At 43.2% G+C, this 19304-nt stretch overlaps 2 protein-coding genes across 18 annotated transcripts; one reads left to right on the top strand and one right to left on the bottom strand.

The window, feature by feature from the left end:
* The first annotated feature begins 289 nt into the window (after positions 1-289).
* LOC120690347 lies at positions 290-6624 on the top strand. 17 transcript variants are annotated; one of them, XM_039972969.1, is made up of 19 exons: positions 290-848; positions 1472-1870; positions 1963-2643; positions 2775-2927; positions 3031-3377; positions 3457-3570; positions 3672-3790; positions 3842-3895; positions 3976-4067; positions 4159-4272; positions 4367-4497; positions 4577-4636; positions 4723-4801; positions 4882-4985; positions 5072-5304; positions 5375-5558; positions 5643-5756; positions 5831-6142; positions 6235-6624. In XM_039972969.1, the coding sequence occupies exons 10-19, from the start codon at positions 4179-4181 to the stop codon at positions 6343-6345; spliced, it is 1422 nt and encodes a 473-aa protein (XP_039828903.1). In that variant the 5' UTR covers positions 290-848; positions 1472-1870; positions 1963-2643; positions 2775-2927; positions 3031-3377; positions 3457-3570; positions 3672-3790; positions 3842-3895; positions 3976-4067; positions 4159-4178; the 3' UTR covers positions 6346-6624. The 17 variants fall into 17 exon arrangements, 7 of the variants coding, with proteins under 7 accessions (XP_039828903.1, XP_039828908.1, XP_039828904.1 ...); XM_039972974.1 differs by lacking the exon at positions 3842-3895 and having other exon boundaries at positions 3992-4067; XM_039972970.1 differs by lacking the exon at positions 3842-3895.
* An 8221-nt stretch (positions 6625-14845) lies between these two features.
* LOC120688713 (protein FAR1-RELATED SEQUENCE 1-like) lies at positions 14846-17693 on the bottom strand. Its single transcript, XM_039971098.1, has 5 exons — positions 17454-17693; positions 16408-16906; positions 15374-15834; positions 15118-15267; positions 14846-14869 (listed from the first exon to the last, which is right to left on the bottom strand). The coding sequence occupies exons 1-5, from the start codon at positions 17691-17693 to the stop codon at positions 14846-14848; spliced, it is 1374 nt and encodes a 457-aa protein (XP_039827032.1).
* Positions 17694-19304: the final 1611 nt, after the last annotated feature.

Genomic DNA, 19304 nt, shown 5'->3' with positions numbered 1-19304 from the left:
TTGAGGAAGCCAACATATTATTACCAAGACCTCATAAACATCATCCAAAAAGCATGGGCTCGCTTCCTCGAAAAACAAATAGGAATATCGTCACCACCAGCCCCGCTAGAATTCAACGCTAACTGGCCGGAACGAATACATATCACACATCTACTGTCGTTTCTTTAATCAACATAAATATTTCATAACCCATATATAGATATGTATATGTATATATACATATATATGTATGTATATATGTATATATACATATATATAGATGTCTTACCCTGTAGCCGGCTACAGAATAAATAATTCTGTAGCCAGTTTCAATCCGCCGATTTGAGCTCCATCATCCGTGCACCCCACCGCTCACGGCTCCAGCGGCACGGCTCGGCTCTCTCGATCGAGCCCCCAACCTTGACGGCTCACTCACATCGATCAATCAATAGTTACAGAAAAAGCGATCCCTAATTTCTGTCCACAGTAACACCGATACCCTGATTCTTCGCCGGGCAGGAAGCACGATGCGCAACCCACCGGAGACGCCGCCGCTCTGCCATTGCTGCCCGAGATCCCCTGATTGCCGCAGCTTCCTCAATGGCTTGCCAATTTCACCAGACAAAACTCCAATTCGTCCCCCACCATCTTCTCCTTGCTGGAACCTCACTTCGTTGCCGCTGGAGACTCCCCAATCCTCCACCGGTGACGACGCTGGTGAATTCCAACTGCATCCCTGCGGTTCCCCCACCTGAGACCCCCACCCTCCACCCCCCATGCTGGCCTGTGCAATCCGTCTAGAGATTCCACCGGTGTGCCTGCTAGGGTGACCCGGCGATCCAAATCCAAGCCAGGAGAGGGACCCTGAGGTAAGCATTCACGTAATTCAGCCTCCCACATTTAATCTGACGAATGGCGCCCCTTGTTTGGATTTTGCCACACGTATGCCCATTAGTTTTTGGACTTTTTTAATTCTCTCATTAGTCGTGTATCATCCTGGATTTATTTTAGGCACACACGTTCTGTACTTTTCAATAATTCACCAATCTTATAGGAAAAATACCAGACTGCATATTTCTTAATTATTTTACTGCACCTACATATATGGATTCTCACGGACTCATGCTGAATTGCTGATTAGTTATCAGGAATTTTCTTTCTACTAAATCATATTTTGAAAAAATCCATCTAGACTAGCAGCCGATTCCATTGTATTCATTTACTCTTCAGTATTTTACCTTATTTACTAATTTATTTTCATATGTTCTTGCAAGACCATCTCACACAATACTTTGTAATTTTACTATATGTTCATCGACCCTTCACACTAAACACACCACATAATAAATTTCTAAATTATTTTTTGCTGGGAATTTTAGTAAGTTTAACATACCTCAGAGCTCTGTGTAAATTATCGATGACCACCAATTTTTCAGTAAATTCTCAATGAGCTGCGATACTTTTTTACATTAACTGTGCGTTCCTGTTTCAGGATCCGAGTAGTTGTTTACTTCCTTTTCTGAAGGAGATGAGGCCCCCTCAGCAAATGCATGGGAGACTAAAATCATTCTCAGTAGAAACGTCACAAGGGATTTGGTCCTTCGATGTAAGTTCCGTCACTGGTGCTGGACGGCCACCCGCCGATGCTGCTCAGCAGCCACAACCATCAGCACGACCTCAACCACAAGTTCCTTGTGATGCTAATATGGTGAAAACCAAGAACATGCCTCCAACCAGGAGTGTGCACCAATCTCACGCTGGCCCTAGCACTGGCAGGGATCTCCATGAAAGTGATGATGATGATGATGCCTTCATGGAACCCCCGCCATGGCGTCGTGTGCTCAAGAAACAATGCACCAATGCAAATGTAGCAGCCAATGCAACTGCGAAGGTACAACATAGTAATCTAGTTCCTCATTTAGGTGCTTCTCGTATCATTGTGATCACATGTTTTTGAACCAGTTTTCTATCTTTGTTGGCCAGACTACCAAGACTCTAGTAAAGTATGCTCATGCTCCAACAGTTCGCTGCGCCCCTTCGACATTCAACAAATTTGTTGACAACTTGACCCTCAACCAGCGTATAAAGATCATAGAGATGGGTTTTGGTGGCCTCCTTGGTATATCTGCAGAGAGGATAGGAAGCAGAGAACTATTTAAGTTCTTGTTCGACAGGCTAGACCCCAACAGCATGGTAATCGAACTTGGCAAAAATAGGGGAATCCATGTGACTCCCTTTGCTGTGAAGCAAGTGCTCGGCATACCAGATAGTGGTGAAGATCTACCTCTACAAACAAACAACCATGCATCCAAGGCTCTGTCCAAACTCAAGATTATGTTGGGTCTTGAAGAATCCCAGGACCTTCACGCGAGCCATCGCCAAAAGATCTTGAAGGATGATTTAGAGCTGTGCTCTAATTTGATTGATGATGAAACGGCAATAAGATTTTTCTGTATCATTGCTTCTAACAAGCTCCTGTTTCCTAGCACAGATAACAACATCAGATGCAAGGATATTTACCTGACTAGGGACTTGTCTCGTTTATCGGATATGAACTGGTGCAAGGCGGTTGTGGATGACCTTAGACATGCTGCTCATGCATATCATATTGATAAGACAAAGAAAGGGACACCATCGCTCCCTGGATGTGCTATATTACTGATTGTGAGTATACCATTGTGTCATCCATAAGTCTGCAGTGACTTTAGTCAATCAATTACTGGGTTGTTCTTCAATTACTATAACAATTCAGTGCTACACTTTTCCAGTAAATATTTTTAAAATTTTCATTATAGATACTGTATTTGGATAACCTACAATGCAAACACCAGATCGAACACATGAACACTCCTCGTGCAAAGTACTTCGATCAAAATGTTATACAAAAGATCACTTCTGCTGATAGGACCAAGGACCAACAAGGGAAGGCTATGTTTGGGCTATTACTGGTGAGTTCTATTACTCAGTTTCTATACATTTTTTTTAAATTTTTTCCCTGTATCCATGTTGTTTTGTAATGCCACTATTTCACTCCACTTTTGCCATGTGCAGCTTAAGAGTAGCAACAATACTTGCTACTATACGACCCATCACCCATTTTCAGATGTGCCAGCAAACAATGAACCATTGGCTGCATCTTATTTCCCAAGTGTACTCGCAGAACTGGGTGAATTTGTTGATCAGATTGATAGCAGGACAAGGCAGTCGCAGGCAAGGGCAGCCCTGGCAAAGTTTGATGCCAAATCCAAGAAAGCGTCAAGCTATATGAACACGGGGGCAACTGATATTACAGAATGCACACCAGGAAGTTATACGAAATCTGCGGGCAATTTTGCAGGACAAGGCGCATGGCAACATTGGTCAAGACCATCATCATCAACCCAACACTTCTGATACAGGTACTGGGATGAGTCCAGCTCATTGTCATCTTCATTAAATATCTTTGTTTATTCATTTTTTTCCATTCCATGTATGAAGCTCAAGCCGATGATGTCAGCATGCATGGTAGCCGTAATGGTCATAACATGGGATCTGAACATGTATTTGACAAAGAGGTTCCATATGAAACAAGGGGAAATGAGTTGCATTCTGGTAATCCCGATTCCCGACATCGAATGTTAGTTATCATTTGCACAAATTAAAGAACGCATCTGACATATGTCACTTCCCCTCATTTATATCCTGCGTTTCAGGTGGCCACCCTAATCAAGATAGGCCTTTGCAGTTCGCACAAAATGGGGCACGAGAACCAGATCTACCAAACCATGCAACTCTGCACCATACCCATGATGAAACTTTCCCTCAGACTGATGTAAGGTCGCATTCTTAACTTCGCTCCTAAATTTTCCCCTTCTCTCATTAGAATGTACATTGTGATAAGGACATGGAAGGTGAACCTTCACTAGTTTCCTCTCAGGTTAGGGTACACTTTTTTCCAGTAAACAACTGTACTGTTTACCGCACTCTGTGGCCTATCTTACCATTTGAATTCCACAGGTGCATGTTCACACAGGTCTGACTAGTGATCACGTACTACCTCCTGACGTGGCTGAAGGAGACACAACAGCAGCCTTACCAATTACTACTATGTATTCTTCTTAACCCCTTTCTTCAACATTTCAACTAAAATTTGCTTATTTCTTAAAACATTTCTTTCTCTCCTTTACTTATTGTATGAAGCTCAAGACGGTGATGTTTATATGCATGATACTCACACTGGGCACAATATGGGATTTGAACATGAGTTTGACATGCCAATTCAATTAGAAACAAGGGCAAATGAATTGCATTCTGGTAATTCCCTTTTCAAATCAAACTTGCCAGTCCCACACAATCATAAAGGCACCTTAAATACTACAGATTCACTAATACATATTCTGTGCTTCAGGTGACCACACCAACCAAGACATCAACCACGCCACACCTACGCAGTTGGAACAGCACATGGCCCTAGAATCAGGGATCCCAATCCCTGTAGCACAGCACAATAGCCATGACGATAGTTTCCCTCGTTTTGATGTAATTCACTTAACCTGATTACTTTTTTGGTTGTCACTTTCATGATTTTTCCCTAATTCCTCCTTGCTCCCTCCAAAAGAATCACAATATAGAGGATGATAAGGAAATTGAAGACGAACCTTCACCTATCTGTTCTCAGGTGACATCTGATGTTTACAATGAACACTTCTAACATTTACCACAATCTGTTAAATATCTTACACAGATTTTATTTGACAAATGCAGGTTCCCATAAATGTAACCATTGATCAACTCGTGCCTCCTATTGCAGCTGAAGGAGCTACTGGCCCAGACATTGCTGGCAGTACATAATTTCTTCTTAACTTGTTTGTCCCACATTTCGCATATATTTCCCACATTTCACATGTATTCTACTCATGTCAGTTGCAGGAAGCCATCATAATGCTGATGCTGCAACCTCAAACTATAGTGTGACTATACCAACACCAGGTGTTGTTTTGGACACCGACGATCCAGAACCATATCAGGTTGCACAACTTAACCTCCCACTGTAATTTATATACATTTTTGGTGCATTTTGTTTATGTCATAACATTTACTCAAATGTTGGCAGATGGAAGCAACTGATATGGCAACTGACGACCCCCTAGGCCTTGTTCTTTTCCATCCTTGCACTCAAAACGAGCCCATCCAGTGTCCATCAATTGTTCCTAGACCACAATGCCTTACCAAACGCCTAGCCATGTACGTGTCACCTTTTAAAGGTGATCCACAACGAGCAAAAGTTCCTATGTCAAAAGCACTTGCTGTAAGGAAGAAGTTCCACCCTCGATTAAAGTGTTTAAGGTATTGTTTACGAAATAACTCCTAAACATTATATGCAACCAGCTTAAACTTACAATCATTGCTTTACCAGTGATGTGTTCATCTGCTACGGTCTGAAAGAATTCAATGGAGAAGAAATATTCGAATCGTTCATTGATGACGAATGGCTTTCAACCAAATTCATGTCCTACTTTGTTGCTTGCTTGAGCCATGATGAATCAATCCACATGGCTGAGGGTGCTGGATACATGGTCTTCCTATCTCCAGAGATTGGAGTGAGTCCACACGAATGGCACCTTAACTACTCCAGTGCTCAGCCAATAACATAATCCTTGTGTACTAACCTTTATATTGCATAGCAAGAATATGTAAATATAGAGGAAGATGAGGATTTTTCCCAGTGGGATTCTCCACCGGCCCTAGCCATTTTACAGCGTGACATTATGCACGTCGACCCAACCAAAGTAAAGCTTGTAAGTACCTCAAAACAACCTCACATGATAGTGATTACTTTTTCCTACCTAAAATATTTTTTTATCATATGCAGTTCTTTTTGCCAGTGATGGAGGGGGACCACTATAGTGTCTACTGCATCAATTTCATTCACGATCGGATAGATGTACTTGATTATAGTCCAGAAGACCACACAATTTATCATAATGTTCTCGGTGACCGGATCATTCGAAGGCTTAATCTCCTATTCCGGCTGGCCACGGATTATAGAGTCAAGCAGTTTACTCGATTCAAGCGCCCAATAATTGACGTATGTATGCACTCACACAAGAACGATTGTGGATTCTTTACAATCAAGTCCATGGAGCTTTGGAATGGTGAATCTTTCCATGTTCCCATCCTCACGGTAAGGCTTACCATTTTTACCAAATATCCATGGGTTTACTTTTCCTCCAACATCCTAAGTCCTGATTTTGTTTTTCACGAATTCAAACGTAGGCAAACGGACGTCTGTATAGGTCTGAGCTCTTATTCTACGGCCTCTACCATCCACTGAACACTATCAAGAAGCTCCTTGCTGGACTAGAACCATACAGGCCTCGTCTGTGACCCTCCTGTCTCCTCCAAATTATCGTCAAAATATGTGTGCAAGTGAACAAGTCTGTTATCAATTTTTTCCCACTAGGACAAGACTGAGTTGTCCCAGGGTTGTCAGTTACTGTATTGGAGTAATTATAGTTATCTATAAAAAAAATTCTAGAATACTATGCCCATATCTATGGCATGGAAATACTACTTTTCAATGTTAATTATCATGATTCTGTACCAATCTACTACCTTGTATTATAAGTTACTGCAATAAGATGCCTAATTACCATAACTTAGTCACTGTGCTTGTTAACTCAGTCTGTTAACTATGCTGTGTGTTTACTCCAATATGCATCCTGCGGGTACCAATAACTATAAGTGACTTGTCAATTTTGACTGATATTTAGTTCTCAACTTCATCTGATGACTACTTCTCAACTTCATATGATAATTATTGTCTATTTCCTAGTATCTACCTAACTTGTTATACAATAACGATGGCAAAGAGATAGCTATGACTTACATAAATTGGAAAAGTTCAAGATGAAATATAAAACACCTTGTTCCCATAATTATGATGTCCATTTACTAAAATCTAGATTTAACTGACTCTAGCCATATGGTTGTCACAATGGCATACTAACAAACTATTGTTGACCGGAATTAGTGCACTATGGTGACTCATTTTACTTGAATTACGTGATACACCTATGTAATCAGGAGACAATAATTTGGGTGATGAGCTAAATATAAAGTGCTAGCGAGGCAGAAGACAAGGTCCATATGTGTGCCGCTGTGCGCTGCGGACAAGAATACTTCGCCACGAGTGACACATACAAAGAATTTAACAAGAGCACATCGATTAACCTTTCATTCCAAAGGAATTTCCCAGTCAACACACTAAACAAAATCATAAGGTGCATGCAGGAACAAACCATGCACAATAATAAGCAAAATATAGTAAACACATCATCGCCTTTGCCCACTGTTAGCGCCTCCATTATTATGTCCATTCTAATGCCTACCTCATGCAGCTTCGTCAAACTCCACCAAATGCCTTTTAGTGGGGGGTCATCCTCTCTTCCATCCCATCAAGCCGCGCATCCCCTTGCTTGCTTGCTTTTCTGCATTGCCTGGGTTTAGTTTGCATCTAGTAATATAGTGTCCCTTGCCTCCACAGTAGCTACAAACACGGATGCCTTGTGTTGTACCTGTTAGATATCTAGCCAATTTTTGGTATATTTTAATTCCAAATATTAATATCAATTTCATGATATAGATGAGTGATAATGTGTGTACAAGATATGTGCATGTGTTTATGTTATTCTCACTAATAAGCATGAACAAAGAATTAAACCAGAGTAGGTTTAGTAAGTAACCCAAGGCGGGACCAGTGCCGGAGGCACTGGTTGCGCCGTTACCAGCTGGAATAGACATGCTATTCGACTGGTCTTGCTCGAAGTAGCCGAACTATGTCGATGCAGGAAGATGTTCGCAGTGCAGTCCCACGAACGGTTACGCCGGGAAGTAGACGAAGTAGTCGTTCGCACGAGCGGTTACGCCGGGAAGTAGACGAAGGAGTCGTTCAGGGAGCGAGCAGTCGCGTCAAGACGCATCCCAAAAACCTAATTGCCCGCGTCCCGTGCAGGACCTTCAGCGAGCAGAGGTTCCGGAGGCCCTGCTCTCGCTAGACCTGTGCGCGCAGTGCTAGCGGTGGGGAAGGCAGAAAGCAACTGAGGGAGAAGGGAGAGGTCTCCTGAAGAGGAGTACCTGGATGAGTGCTTGAGATGAGTGAGGATGAGAGGAGAGGGTGCTGGTTTATATAGGCACGATATGCCTCAGGTTCAACGAACCTGGACATCATGAATGGCTTTGATGAGCGGCAGTTAATGTGCCTCAGGTTCAACGAACCTGGACGTCGTAAAGAGCCTTCAATGTCCGGTCATTAGTGACGACATTAACCCTCTGTTTTAATACTCTTTACTGTAAAACATCCTTCTCATCTCAGCACATCACGTCGCACCGCACTGCACCGCACCGGCACCTGCACGTCACGTCCGGCCGCGCACGCGCACGCGCACGCGCACGCGCACCGCCCGTCTGGCCGGCCGGCCGCACCGCACCGCGCCGCGCCTCGCCTCGCCTCGTCTCGGCCTTGGCGACGGCCACGGCCCGGCCCGGCCCGGCCCGGCTCGGCAAGGCGAGCGAGCGCGCGCGCGTGTGGTTCACCGTCCTCCTCTTACCGGCTTCACAAGTGGTGTACACGAAGTCCACCTTTTAAGTCGGTTGAGATCCTCCTCAATTCCCGGTACGGAATTAAGCATTGATTCCCTAGCATTAATAGTGGGCTTTAAATTCTTTTAATGCTTTAGAAGTAATGGGCCAAGCCCATTACTCCAACAATCCCCACCAAGAAATTCAAGCCACACTAGAAATACCCTCATTCCCTCGTTAATATACCAGTATTCGACAGAGACTGTTAAGTTGAACTTCCATCTAGGACAAAGGCTACACTTATTCACAACTGTACAATGGACTATGCCTTGAATTGCCAGTTTTGTGCAAACAAGTTTGACCAGAGCCCTACACTGTTACTAGGCTGCAAAAGCATCCCCGCGGTTTGGAGCTTATAAGTCATACTCCAGGCCCTTCATGAGTTTCTAGAGAATACCCAATTCTCATAGACCATGACCAGTGGTCAAACTCATATAGGTGTGTTCCTTTCAGATGTTCTGTAGGACAACATCTTTGTTTCAAGAAAACAACTCATTTGTTTAAAAGAAACCACCTGGCACACATTAAGGTATAGATCAACTTGCCATACAGATTAGAAGAGAAATGCACCTTATACACGGAATGAGCCCTTTTCACAAAGGTTCTCTTCTCACAGTCAGACTTTAGTTTGTTTCACCATCCTAATTCACGGGATCTCCGATCACATAGGACAGGTTTCCACTATAGAATGACTCACGTGGGTCTCAAGCCCAATTCCATAGATGCATTGTCTATCACATTTCGTGAAAGACCCTTTGTAAACTGATCTGCCAGATTTTTAGCCGTCTGAACATAGTCCAGGGCTATAACTCCGGAGTTTCTAAATTTTCTGACAGATTTCAACCGCCTTTTCACATGTCTAGATGACTTCATGTTATCCTTTGAACTATTCACCTTGACAATTACCGTTTGATTGTCACAGTTCATTAGGATTGCCGGTAACGGTTTTTCAACTGTCGGCAAGTCCATAAGGAGCTCACGAAGCCACTCAGCCTCAACAGTGGCGGTATCTAATGCTGTGAGTTCTGCTTCCATAGTTGACCACGTTAAGATGGTCTGCTTGCAAGACTTCCAGGAAACAGCTCCACCACCAAGTGTAAACACATATCCACTTGTGGCCTTTATCTCATCAGCATCAGAAATCCAATTTGAATCACTATACCCTTCTAGTACCCTTGGGTACCCGGTGTAGTGAATTCCATAGTTCATTGTCCCCTTCAGATAGCGCATTACTCTTTCAAGAGCCTTCCAATGATCATCTCCCGGGTTTGAAACAAACCGGCTCAGTTTGCTTACAGCAAACGAGATGTCAGGTCTTGTAGCGCTCGCTAAATACATTAATGAACCAATGATCTGAGAATATCTCAGCTGATCTCGCATTATCCTTTTGTTCTTTCTAAGAATTAAACTGGCATCATATGGTGTTGAGACAGGTTTATAGTCGCTATAACCAAAGCGACTTAACACCTTCTCCACATAGTGAGACTGTGTAGGAATCACCCCACCATTGATCTCTTTTACCAGTTTTATATTAAGGATAACATCAGCTTCTCCCAGATCCTTCATCTCAAAATTTTGAGATAAAAACTCTTTGACTTCCTTAATCACATTAAGGCTAGTGCCAAAGATCAGTATGTCATCCACATACAAGCACAAAATCACTCCTTCAGCCCCACCATAGCGATAGTACACACATCTGTCAGCTTCGTTCACAACAAAGCCGGCAGAGGTCAAAGTTCTATCAAACTTTTCATGCCACTGCTTAGGCGCTTGCTTGAGACCATATAAAGATTTTAACAACTTACAAACCATTCCTTCTTGACCCTTTGATATAAACCCATCCGGCTGATCCATATAGATCTCCTCTTCTAACTCTCCATTGAGGAAAGCCGTCTTAACGTCCATCTGATGAACGAGAAGACCATAAGAGGCTGCTAGGGAAAGTAACACTCGAATTGTGGTCAATCGGGCAACTGGTGAATAAGTGTCAAAGAAATCTTCTCCTTCTTTTTGGGTATAACCCTTGGCCACAAGCCTAGCCTTGTACTTTTCAATAGTACCATCTGGCCTAAGCTTTTTCTTGAACACCCACTTGCATCCAACCGGTTTACATCCATAAGGACGTTCAACGACCTCCCAGGTTCCATTAGACATAATAGAATCCATCTCACTCCTTACTGCTTCCTTCCAATAGTCAGCATCAGGAGATGAATATGCCTCTTCAATGGTTCTGGGTGTATCATCTATGAGGTATACAATGAAATCATCACCAAAAGACTTTACAGTCCTTTGTCTCTTGCTCTTTCTCGGAGCATCATTGTTATCCTCCTCAGGATTTTCTACAAGTGTATGTTCATTGTGTTCTATCGGCTCAGCAGAGCCATCATCCTCGATGAACTCTTGCCTAGATGAATTTGTTTCATCTCTCATGGGAAAAATGTTTTCAAAAAATGTAGCATCTCTGGACTCCATTAGAGTACCAACTTGCATGTCAGGTACTCCAGATTTCACTATTAAAAATCTATATCCAACGCTGTGAATAGCATAACCTAGAAAGATACAATCCACAGTTTTAGGTCCAAGCTTACGTTTCTTGGTTATTGGCACACTCACTTTTGCCAAACAACCCCATGTACGTAAGTATGACAGTGTTGGCCTTTTCTTCTCCCATTCCTCGAATGGAGTTATCTCTTTATTCTTTGTAGGAACACGGTTTAGGACATGACATGCAGTCAATATAGCCTCACCCCACCATTCCTTGGAAAGTCCCGCTGTATCTAACATGGCGTTAACCAAATCCGTTAGAGTGCGGTTCTTTCTTTCGGCAACCCCATTTGACTGAGGTGAATAGGGAGGCGTCCTTTCATGAATAATACCATGTTCCTCGCAGAATAAAGTAAATAAATTTGAGAAATACTCGCCACCACGATCTGACCTAACTCTTTTGATCTTTCTCTCAAGTTGGTTTTCTACTTCAGCTTTATAGATTTTAAAGTAGTGTAAAGCTTCATCTTTTGACTTCAACAAATAGATGTAACAAAATCTAGTACTATCATCAATCAAAGTCATGAAATATTTTTTACCACCTTTTGTCAACACTCCATTCATTTCGCACAAATCGGAATGAATTAATTCTAAGGGTGCCAAACTCCTTGCCTCCGCGGTCTTATGAGACTTACGAGTTTGTTTTGATTCAACACATACATGACACTTAGAATTTTTGACAAAAGTGAACTTTGGAATTAAGCTCAAATTAGCTAAGCACATCATATAACCAAAATTAACGTGACAAAGCCTCGAATGCCAAACATTTGTTTCATCAACGTTAATAACATTGTATGCAATTTTATTACAAACATCTGACAAAGAAAGACGGAACAAGCCTCCGCTTTCATAACCTTTTCCAACAAAAGTACCAAACTTAGACAAGATACATTTATTGGACTCAAAGACTAATTTGAAACCATCTCTACACAGTAGAGAGCCGCTGACTAAATTCTTCTTGATGGTGGGGACATGCTGCACGTTCTTCAGCTGCACGGTCTTCCCCGAAGTAAACTTCAGATTTACCGTACCAACACCAAGAACACGCGCATGTGATCCGTTCCCCATCAGCAAGGAGGAAGTCCCGCCGGTCTGGTAAGAAGAGAACAAAGAAGCATCAGCACAAACATGAATATTAGCACCAGTGTCAACCCACCACTCGGGTGAACCAAAGACTGAAAGAACAGTAGGTAATAAATTACCGTACCCCGAAGTTCCTCCAGGCTCGCTAATAACCATGTTGGCGGAGTCATTGCCTTTGCGGTTCAGACACTTTGCAGCAAAGTGATCCGTACTAGCGCACACATAGCAAGCTCCCGTCTTCTTCTTCTTCTTCTTCTTAAAAGTGGTTGTCTTCTTAGTCTTTGGTTGGTTCTGCGGTGGCTTTTTCTTGTTCTTGTGGGAGTTGTTCTTCTGAACAAGATTGGCACTTGAAGCACCAACAACTCCTTTTCCACGTATGTCCTTTGCTCTCGCCTTCTCCTCAACATCAAGAGTCCCTATGAGTCCATCTATTGTGAACTCCTGTCTCTTGTGTTTTAGAGAAGTAGCAAAGTCCCTCCAAGAAGGTGGTAGCTTAGAGATTATACCTCCGGCCACAAACTTATTGGGTAACACACATGGGGACTCTTTGCTGCAATTTTTGAGATCTTTTGCCAGAGTATGTATTTCATGAGCCTGTTCCACTACAGAATGGTCTTCGACCATCCTGTACTCAAGGAACTGCTCCATGATATACAACTCACTCCCGGCGTCAGATACTCCATATTGAGCCTCAAGAGCATCCCACAATGCTTTGCCAGTTGGCAGCCGGATATAAGAATCCACCAGGTTATCACCGAGAACACTAATGATCAAGCCTCGAAAGAGAATATCAGCCTCATTGAACGCACTCCCTTCCTCTGGAGAGAATTGTTCAGGCTTACCCTCTTTCACATGGATAACTCATAGTGTTAACCACAGTATAAGCCGCTCTTGCCAACGTTTGTAATTTGAACCATCAAAAGGTGGTGGTTTGATTGATGCAGCAAAGCTAGATACCGAAAGCCTATTAACACAATTAGGTTTTTGGATTGTTAGATATCTAGCCAATTTTCGGTATATTTTAATTCCAAATATTAATATCAATTTCATGATATAGATGAGTGATAATGTGTGTACAAGATATGTGCATGTGTTCATGTTATTCTCACTAATAAGCATGAACAAAGAATTAAACCAGAGTAGGTTTAGTAAGTACCCCAAGGCGGGACCAGTGCCGGAGGCACTGGTTGCGCCGTTACCAGCTGGAATAGACATGCTATTCGACTGGTCTTGCTCGAAGTAGCCGAACTATGTCGATGCAGGAAGATGTTCGCAGTGCAGTCCCACGAACGGTTACGCCGGGAAGTAGACGAAGTAGTCGTTCGCACGAGCGGTTACGCCGGGAAGTAGACGAAGGAGTCGTTTAGGGAGCGAGCAGTCGCGTCAAGACGCTTCCCAAAAACCTAATTGCCCGCGTCCCGTGCAGGACCTTCAGCGAGCAGAGGTTCCGGAGGCCCTGCTCTCGCTAGACCTGTGCGCGCAGTGCTAGCGGTGGGGAAGGCAGAAAGCAACTGAGGGAGAAGGGAGAGGTCTCCTGAAGAGGAGTACCTGGATGAGTGCTTGAGATGAGTGAGGATGAGAGGAGAGGGTGCTGGTTTATATAGGCACGATATGCCTCAGGTTCAACGAACCTGGACATCATGAATGGCTTTGATGAGCGGCAGTTAATGTGCCTCAGGTTCAACGAACCTGGACGTCGTAAAGAGCCTTCAATGTCCGGTCATTAGTGACGACATTAACCCTCTGTTTTAATACTCTTTACTGTAAAACATCCTTCTCATCTCAGCACATCACGTCGCACCGCACCGCACCGCACCGGCACCTGCACGTCACGTCCGGCCGCGCACGCGCACCGCACCGCCCGTCTGGCCGGCCGGCCGCACCGCACCGCGCCGCGCCTCGCCTCGCCTCGTCTCGGCCTTGGCGACGGCCACGGCCCGGCCCGGCCCGGCCCGGCTCGGCAAGGCGAGCGAGCGCGCGCGCGCGTGTGGTTCACCGTCCTCCTCTTACCGGCTTCACAAGTGGTGTACACGAAGTCAACCTTTTAAGTCGGTTGAGATCCTCCTCAATACCCGGTACGGAATTAAGCATTGATTCCCTAGCATTAATAGTGGGCTTTAAATTCTTTTAATGCTTTAGAAGTAATGGGCCAAGCCCATTACTCCAACAGTACCTTCATCACCATTATCAATTTGTTGTGCCCCGCGCTTCCTACCCTTTGTTCTAACCTCTTTCGGCGCATAATCTGAGATTTGTGTATCATTTGCAATCCGGGGTGCTCTAGAGCCCTCTCTAGTTTCATTTTCCACATTTTGGTTATTCTCATGTTCCACCACTCGAGATGGTCCAGAATCTCCTGGAATAGCCTCAGCCCACGCAGCTAATGCAGCTAGATCATCACATCCTCTATCAAATCCTGTAGCTGACCTATAGCACGCCCTCACTGTAGCCATTGCGAGTTCTACTAGCTTTGTTGTTCTGGATTGCTCAGTTGTGTAGTTTGGACCCATAGTTACTATGTCATGCCTGTCCCACATAACGAAGAACCTTGCATCCCTACTATACCTCTTCAGCACATATTTTGCAGGTATACTAGTAATCTGTAGATGCGTGAACGCTTTCAACAGATGGGGGCAGAACATGCCTGAAATAGACAACATTGACTTCCATCACTAACCAGTAATAAAACAAACTGTAAATTGATAATTGTGCTCTAGCCTATTCATGTGTTCCTTCATGACAATGATTTAACATGTAACTAAGTATAATTTTTTTACCTGTGTGTTCCCATGTCTTGCACTCACATGTATATTCACCTGCGTTCACATCGGCTTCCACTTTGAAAGAATGCTGAAACCACGAATATGCCTTGGACTGATTAGTGTGGGTTACCAGGTAACTGTTTGCCTTGCCTTCCTCGGGATCAATACGGAATGCAGTACTATACATGTATGTTTCCCGGTACTTCTTGAACACTGCACGGGTATATACCCGGCTCAATTGTTTGTCGAATGGTTGCAATGTCACTCTAAAGTTCTTTGCCTGTTTCATTTGCAACAATTAATGACCAGTTACCGCATTTCTAAAAGGTAGCTCATAAACTAACTTCTACAAAGAAGTTTATATGCTAGACCAAAGGTTTCAGTACCTGTGAACAATGTGTTTCACCAGCTGAGACATGATTCGTGTGTTGAATGAACTCGAGCATCCTGCGAGCAAAATTACTCATGCATGTCTTCCTCATTGCAAAACCCCTTTTTTTGACTGCCTTGTTCACACTCTCGCTCCTTTGTGTTGATGTCATCCTCCCACAGTACAGAGGCTTCAAATAGGCTGAAACCCACATATGCCTGGACTCCCAAATGCCCTTTATAGCATCATTCTCTCCTATCCCATACTCTGTTAGCAGCTCACTCCATGCCGCCTCAAACTCTATAGGTGTTAGTGAGTGATTTATCACTGTCAGGAGCTTGATCTTCAGACCTTCATGCTCCTTGTACAGCTTCTTTAGCTCATCTCTGTATTTCTTAAGCATGTGCCATCGGCATAGCCTGTGTTGCGTATTTGGAAACACCCTTGGTATTGCAGCAGCCATAGAGCTGTCCTGGTCTGAACCACAAAGTTGATCACAGAGTTAGTAAAAACTTTATGTATATAGTTGATGACATGTCATTACCACAAAACCATTGTTTTATTGTTCTCACCAGTAAGTATGCATTGTGGGTCCTCACTCCCAGACATGCAGTTCTTGAATGCTTTAAATAGCCACTCGAATGTGTCAGTTTTCTCGTCGTGCAGAAGTGCTTGGCCAAACACTACATTCTGAAGTTGATGGTTTGAGCCGACAAACATAGCTAGAGGCATGCTATACATATTTGTGCGATAAGTGGTGTCAAACGTAACCACGTCACCAAAATCCTTGTATTCCGCCCGCTGGCTTGCATGACTCCAAAATACATTTTTTATCACATTATTTTCATCCACTTGCACCTCCTCGTAGAAGTATGGATTTTGGGCCTTCATCTCCTTGAAGAATTCCATCAGCTTTGGTATGTCATTCTCCCTCTCCGACCTTGCAGATGCAGCCCTCCTATAAAATGTGGAGAATGTATTACTGCAATTTTCAATTCTAAAATAATTACTATATCATTATGCACTCAAGATATTTATTATATACATTACCTGTTTTCAGGTCCATCTCAGTGAATGTGAAGTTCTGGACACCACCATACATATCTGATAAATAATTGACTGTGGTATTGTGGGATGCATCAGCATGTTGCATCTTGTCAACAATTCCCATGATCACCGGATCCTTGTTCTTATGTGCATTCATGAACTGTGTTAGTCGCGGTGATGGATGCAATGGGTGGGAGTGCTCCAACCTGATCCTCTCAAAGAACCAATATCCCTTTTTAGTGTTCTTCTTAGCCTTCACAAATGCCTTGCATTCACACCTCATTGACATCTTCTCACGTGTCCTCTCTTCATCAGGCTTATAGAATTCCCAATGGCCCTGTTTATTGCATGAAAACTCTGCAACAGTCTTTCTATTAGTCCTTGTCTTCCGTACATCAAACCCCGCTTTGCCCGCATAGTAGCAGTAGAACTTGTAAGCTTCAGCGCTGCTCTCGAAATGAAGATCTTCATTTGGGACAACTTCGGCAGGCAACAGGGGGTCCTGCAAGGATGGTCACACAATTATATTGACGCACATTTTAGATTAGGATGGTTTATGAACCTTAAATCCTGACGTAAATCAGCCTGGTGAGGCCTGTCCAAATTTCGGATAAATGAACCATGCCTACTGAATGCCTATAGAGATAGATACGTAATGCAAAAAAAAAGTAAATCACGTATGCCATCTGGGATTATGGACTATTACAGAGATCAGGAATCCAAAAATAAATCTGAAACCTACAACCTAATCAACCTAGTACCTTCATCATTTGCAGCCGACATAAACAAAATTAAATTGAATCAAACTAATCAACGTAAGTTACTATAGTATAATATTATTGCAAGAGTCAATACTAAGCTAAATCAATTGGTTGGAGAAAACTTACATGCATGTACGTCTTATATGGATCAGGAGTCATCATCATCGACGGTGATACGGCTTGTGGAAATGTCCCGGCTGGCAACTTGGTCGGAGTCCCAAGAGATTGACAGGATGTGCCCTGCCCGATCGAGCCAACTCCGTTGCATGTCATCAGCCTTGGGGTTACGACATCTGCAAGGCAGGGGGACGCAACATCACCATGCATCATCTGCGACGCCTGCGGAGCAGACGGCGAGACCTGCGGAGCCGACGGCGAGACCTCCATGGTCTCCTGAGAGAGCACCATTGGTGCAGGAGCACTTGCTGATGCAGGTTGTACTGCGGCGGACGTGCCGTTGACGACAACCATTGAAGCTCCTTCAGGTGCACTAGAATCGAACGAAAGTGCTGGCTCAGTAGGCTGCATCTTGGAAGCTTTCAATCTGATTTTTTACTACTACAGAAGCTAAAAAAACGGGAGGAATTGGTAACGCAATTAGAGAGCATGGGCTACGCAGGTAGTTAAAGGCTCATGAATATGCTAATTACTACCAGGCCGTCAATGATCATCCCGCTCGGCTCGCATGACACATGCGTGGCTCGCGCTACTCGCATAAAGGAATCCTGGACGATCGGCTTGTGGGTGTTAGTGACCGTGGGCATTACGATGGTAAATCACAGCACGCCATGTGGATTGGCCACATAATAGCTATTTTGTAGCCGGCTATAGAATATACCTTCCGTACCCTAAACCCTGTATATATATATATACATATATATACATATATATATATGTATGTATATATATACATATATAGATATATATATACATATATATGTATGTATGTATACATATACATATATAAACACACATATACACACACACACATATATAGATTATGAGACAGGCGCCAGGAAACAACCTATGTGGCTACTACGTATGTGAGTACATAATGGATTTTTGCTGCCGCAGCTCGATGTCACAACATGATTTCAAAGTACGTAGAACAACATTACTAACAATTACTTGCATTTAGTTCCGTCTAGGTACTAATTCAAAATATTAGTGTTTGCACTTGACAGATTACTTGCATGTAGCCCTGGGAATGGGCCATAATCCTGCCCCAACCCTGATCCAGCCCTAGCTAATTAAATAGTTGGCCCTATCCTTATCCAGTCATTCAAATAATTAGTTTTATTGTATCCAATCCCATCCTTTAAGTAATATCATCCTAGTCCAGTCCTAATCCTATATATGCTCATGGGCCAATCCATTTTCACTAAAAGAGCACAGCCCGTGGGTTGTCAAAACAACAGTGCAATGGATTGGCATATGCCGTGAGCAGAGTAATGGATGATCTCGCAGCCCGTGAGCTGCCATTCTGCTACCAACAGTACAAGCCAGCGTGGCTCAACAAAACAAATATACATATCAGGTTAGTACCAGCCACCACACGTCACAAATAAATAGCAAACAAAATAGCTATCAACAATGAGTAACCAAATAAACTATCAACAGTTAGTCTACAAATATGTCGATGGAACTAGCAGTTATCAGACGCCGCTGATTTTTGCAATAAGTAGAGCGACAGATGTCTTCTACAAGTCATCATTTGTACCATCCAGTAAGCATGTATCTTAGCCAGAAGCAGAATACGCAACATAGAGCCTGTCAGACATGAGGACGAGGGTTATGATCCCAAAAAAAACTGCATGACAAATGTTCACATGGCTGTACATCACAATACATCAAGAAAAAGAACAGTGATGTCTTCCATGCTAAACTTTGGTGTATGACAGCATGCCTCATATCTATTGTAAGCGCAACATATAAGACAACCCTGCTGATTTACATTGACGTTCATGCTGACAAGCTTCATCAAATTTCTGACTCGACCAATGAATCTTGTGCCTAGTTCAACATAAGCATCTACTTAACTCTGTTATTTCTTAAATTCTCAATCTGTAATAAAAGTATCTCCTGTTCTGAATTCAGAATAAGAACTTTGCAAATGTAAATGATGACTTCTTTGCGGCA

This window comes from Panicum virgatum, chromosome 9N (genome assembly GCF_016808335.1).
Source record: "Panicum virgatum strain AP13 chromosome 9N, P.virgatum_v5, whole genome shotgun sequence".
In the NCBI taxonomy this organism is placed as follows: domain Eukaryota; kingdom Viridiplantae; phylum Streptophyta; class Magnoliopsida; order Poales; family Poaceae; genus Panicum; species Panicum virgatum.
Note: the sequence above shows the minus strand (reverse complement) of the source record. Positions and strands in the feature narration are given on the sequence as shown.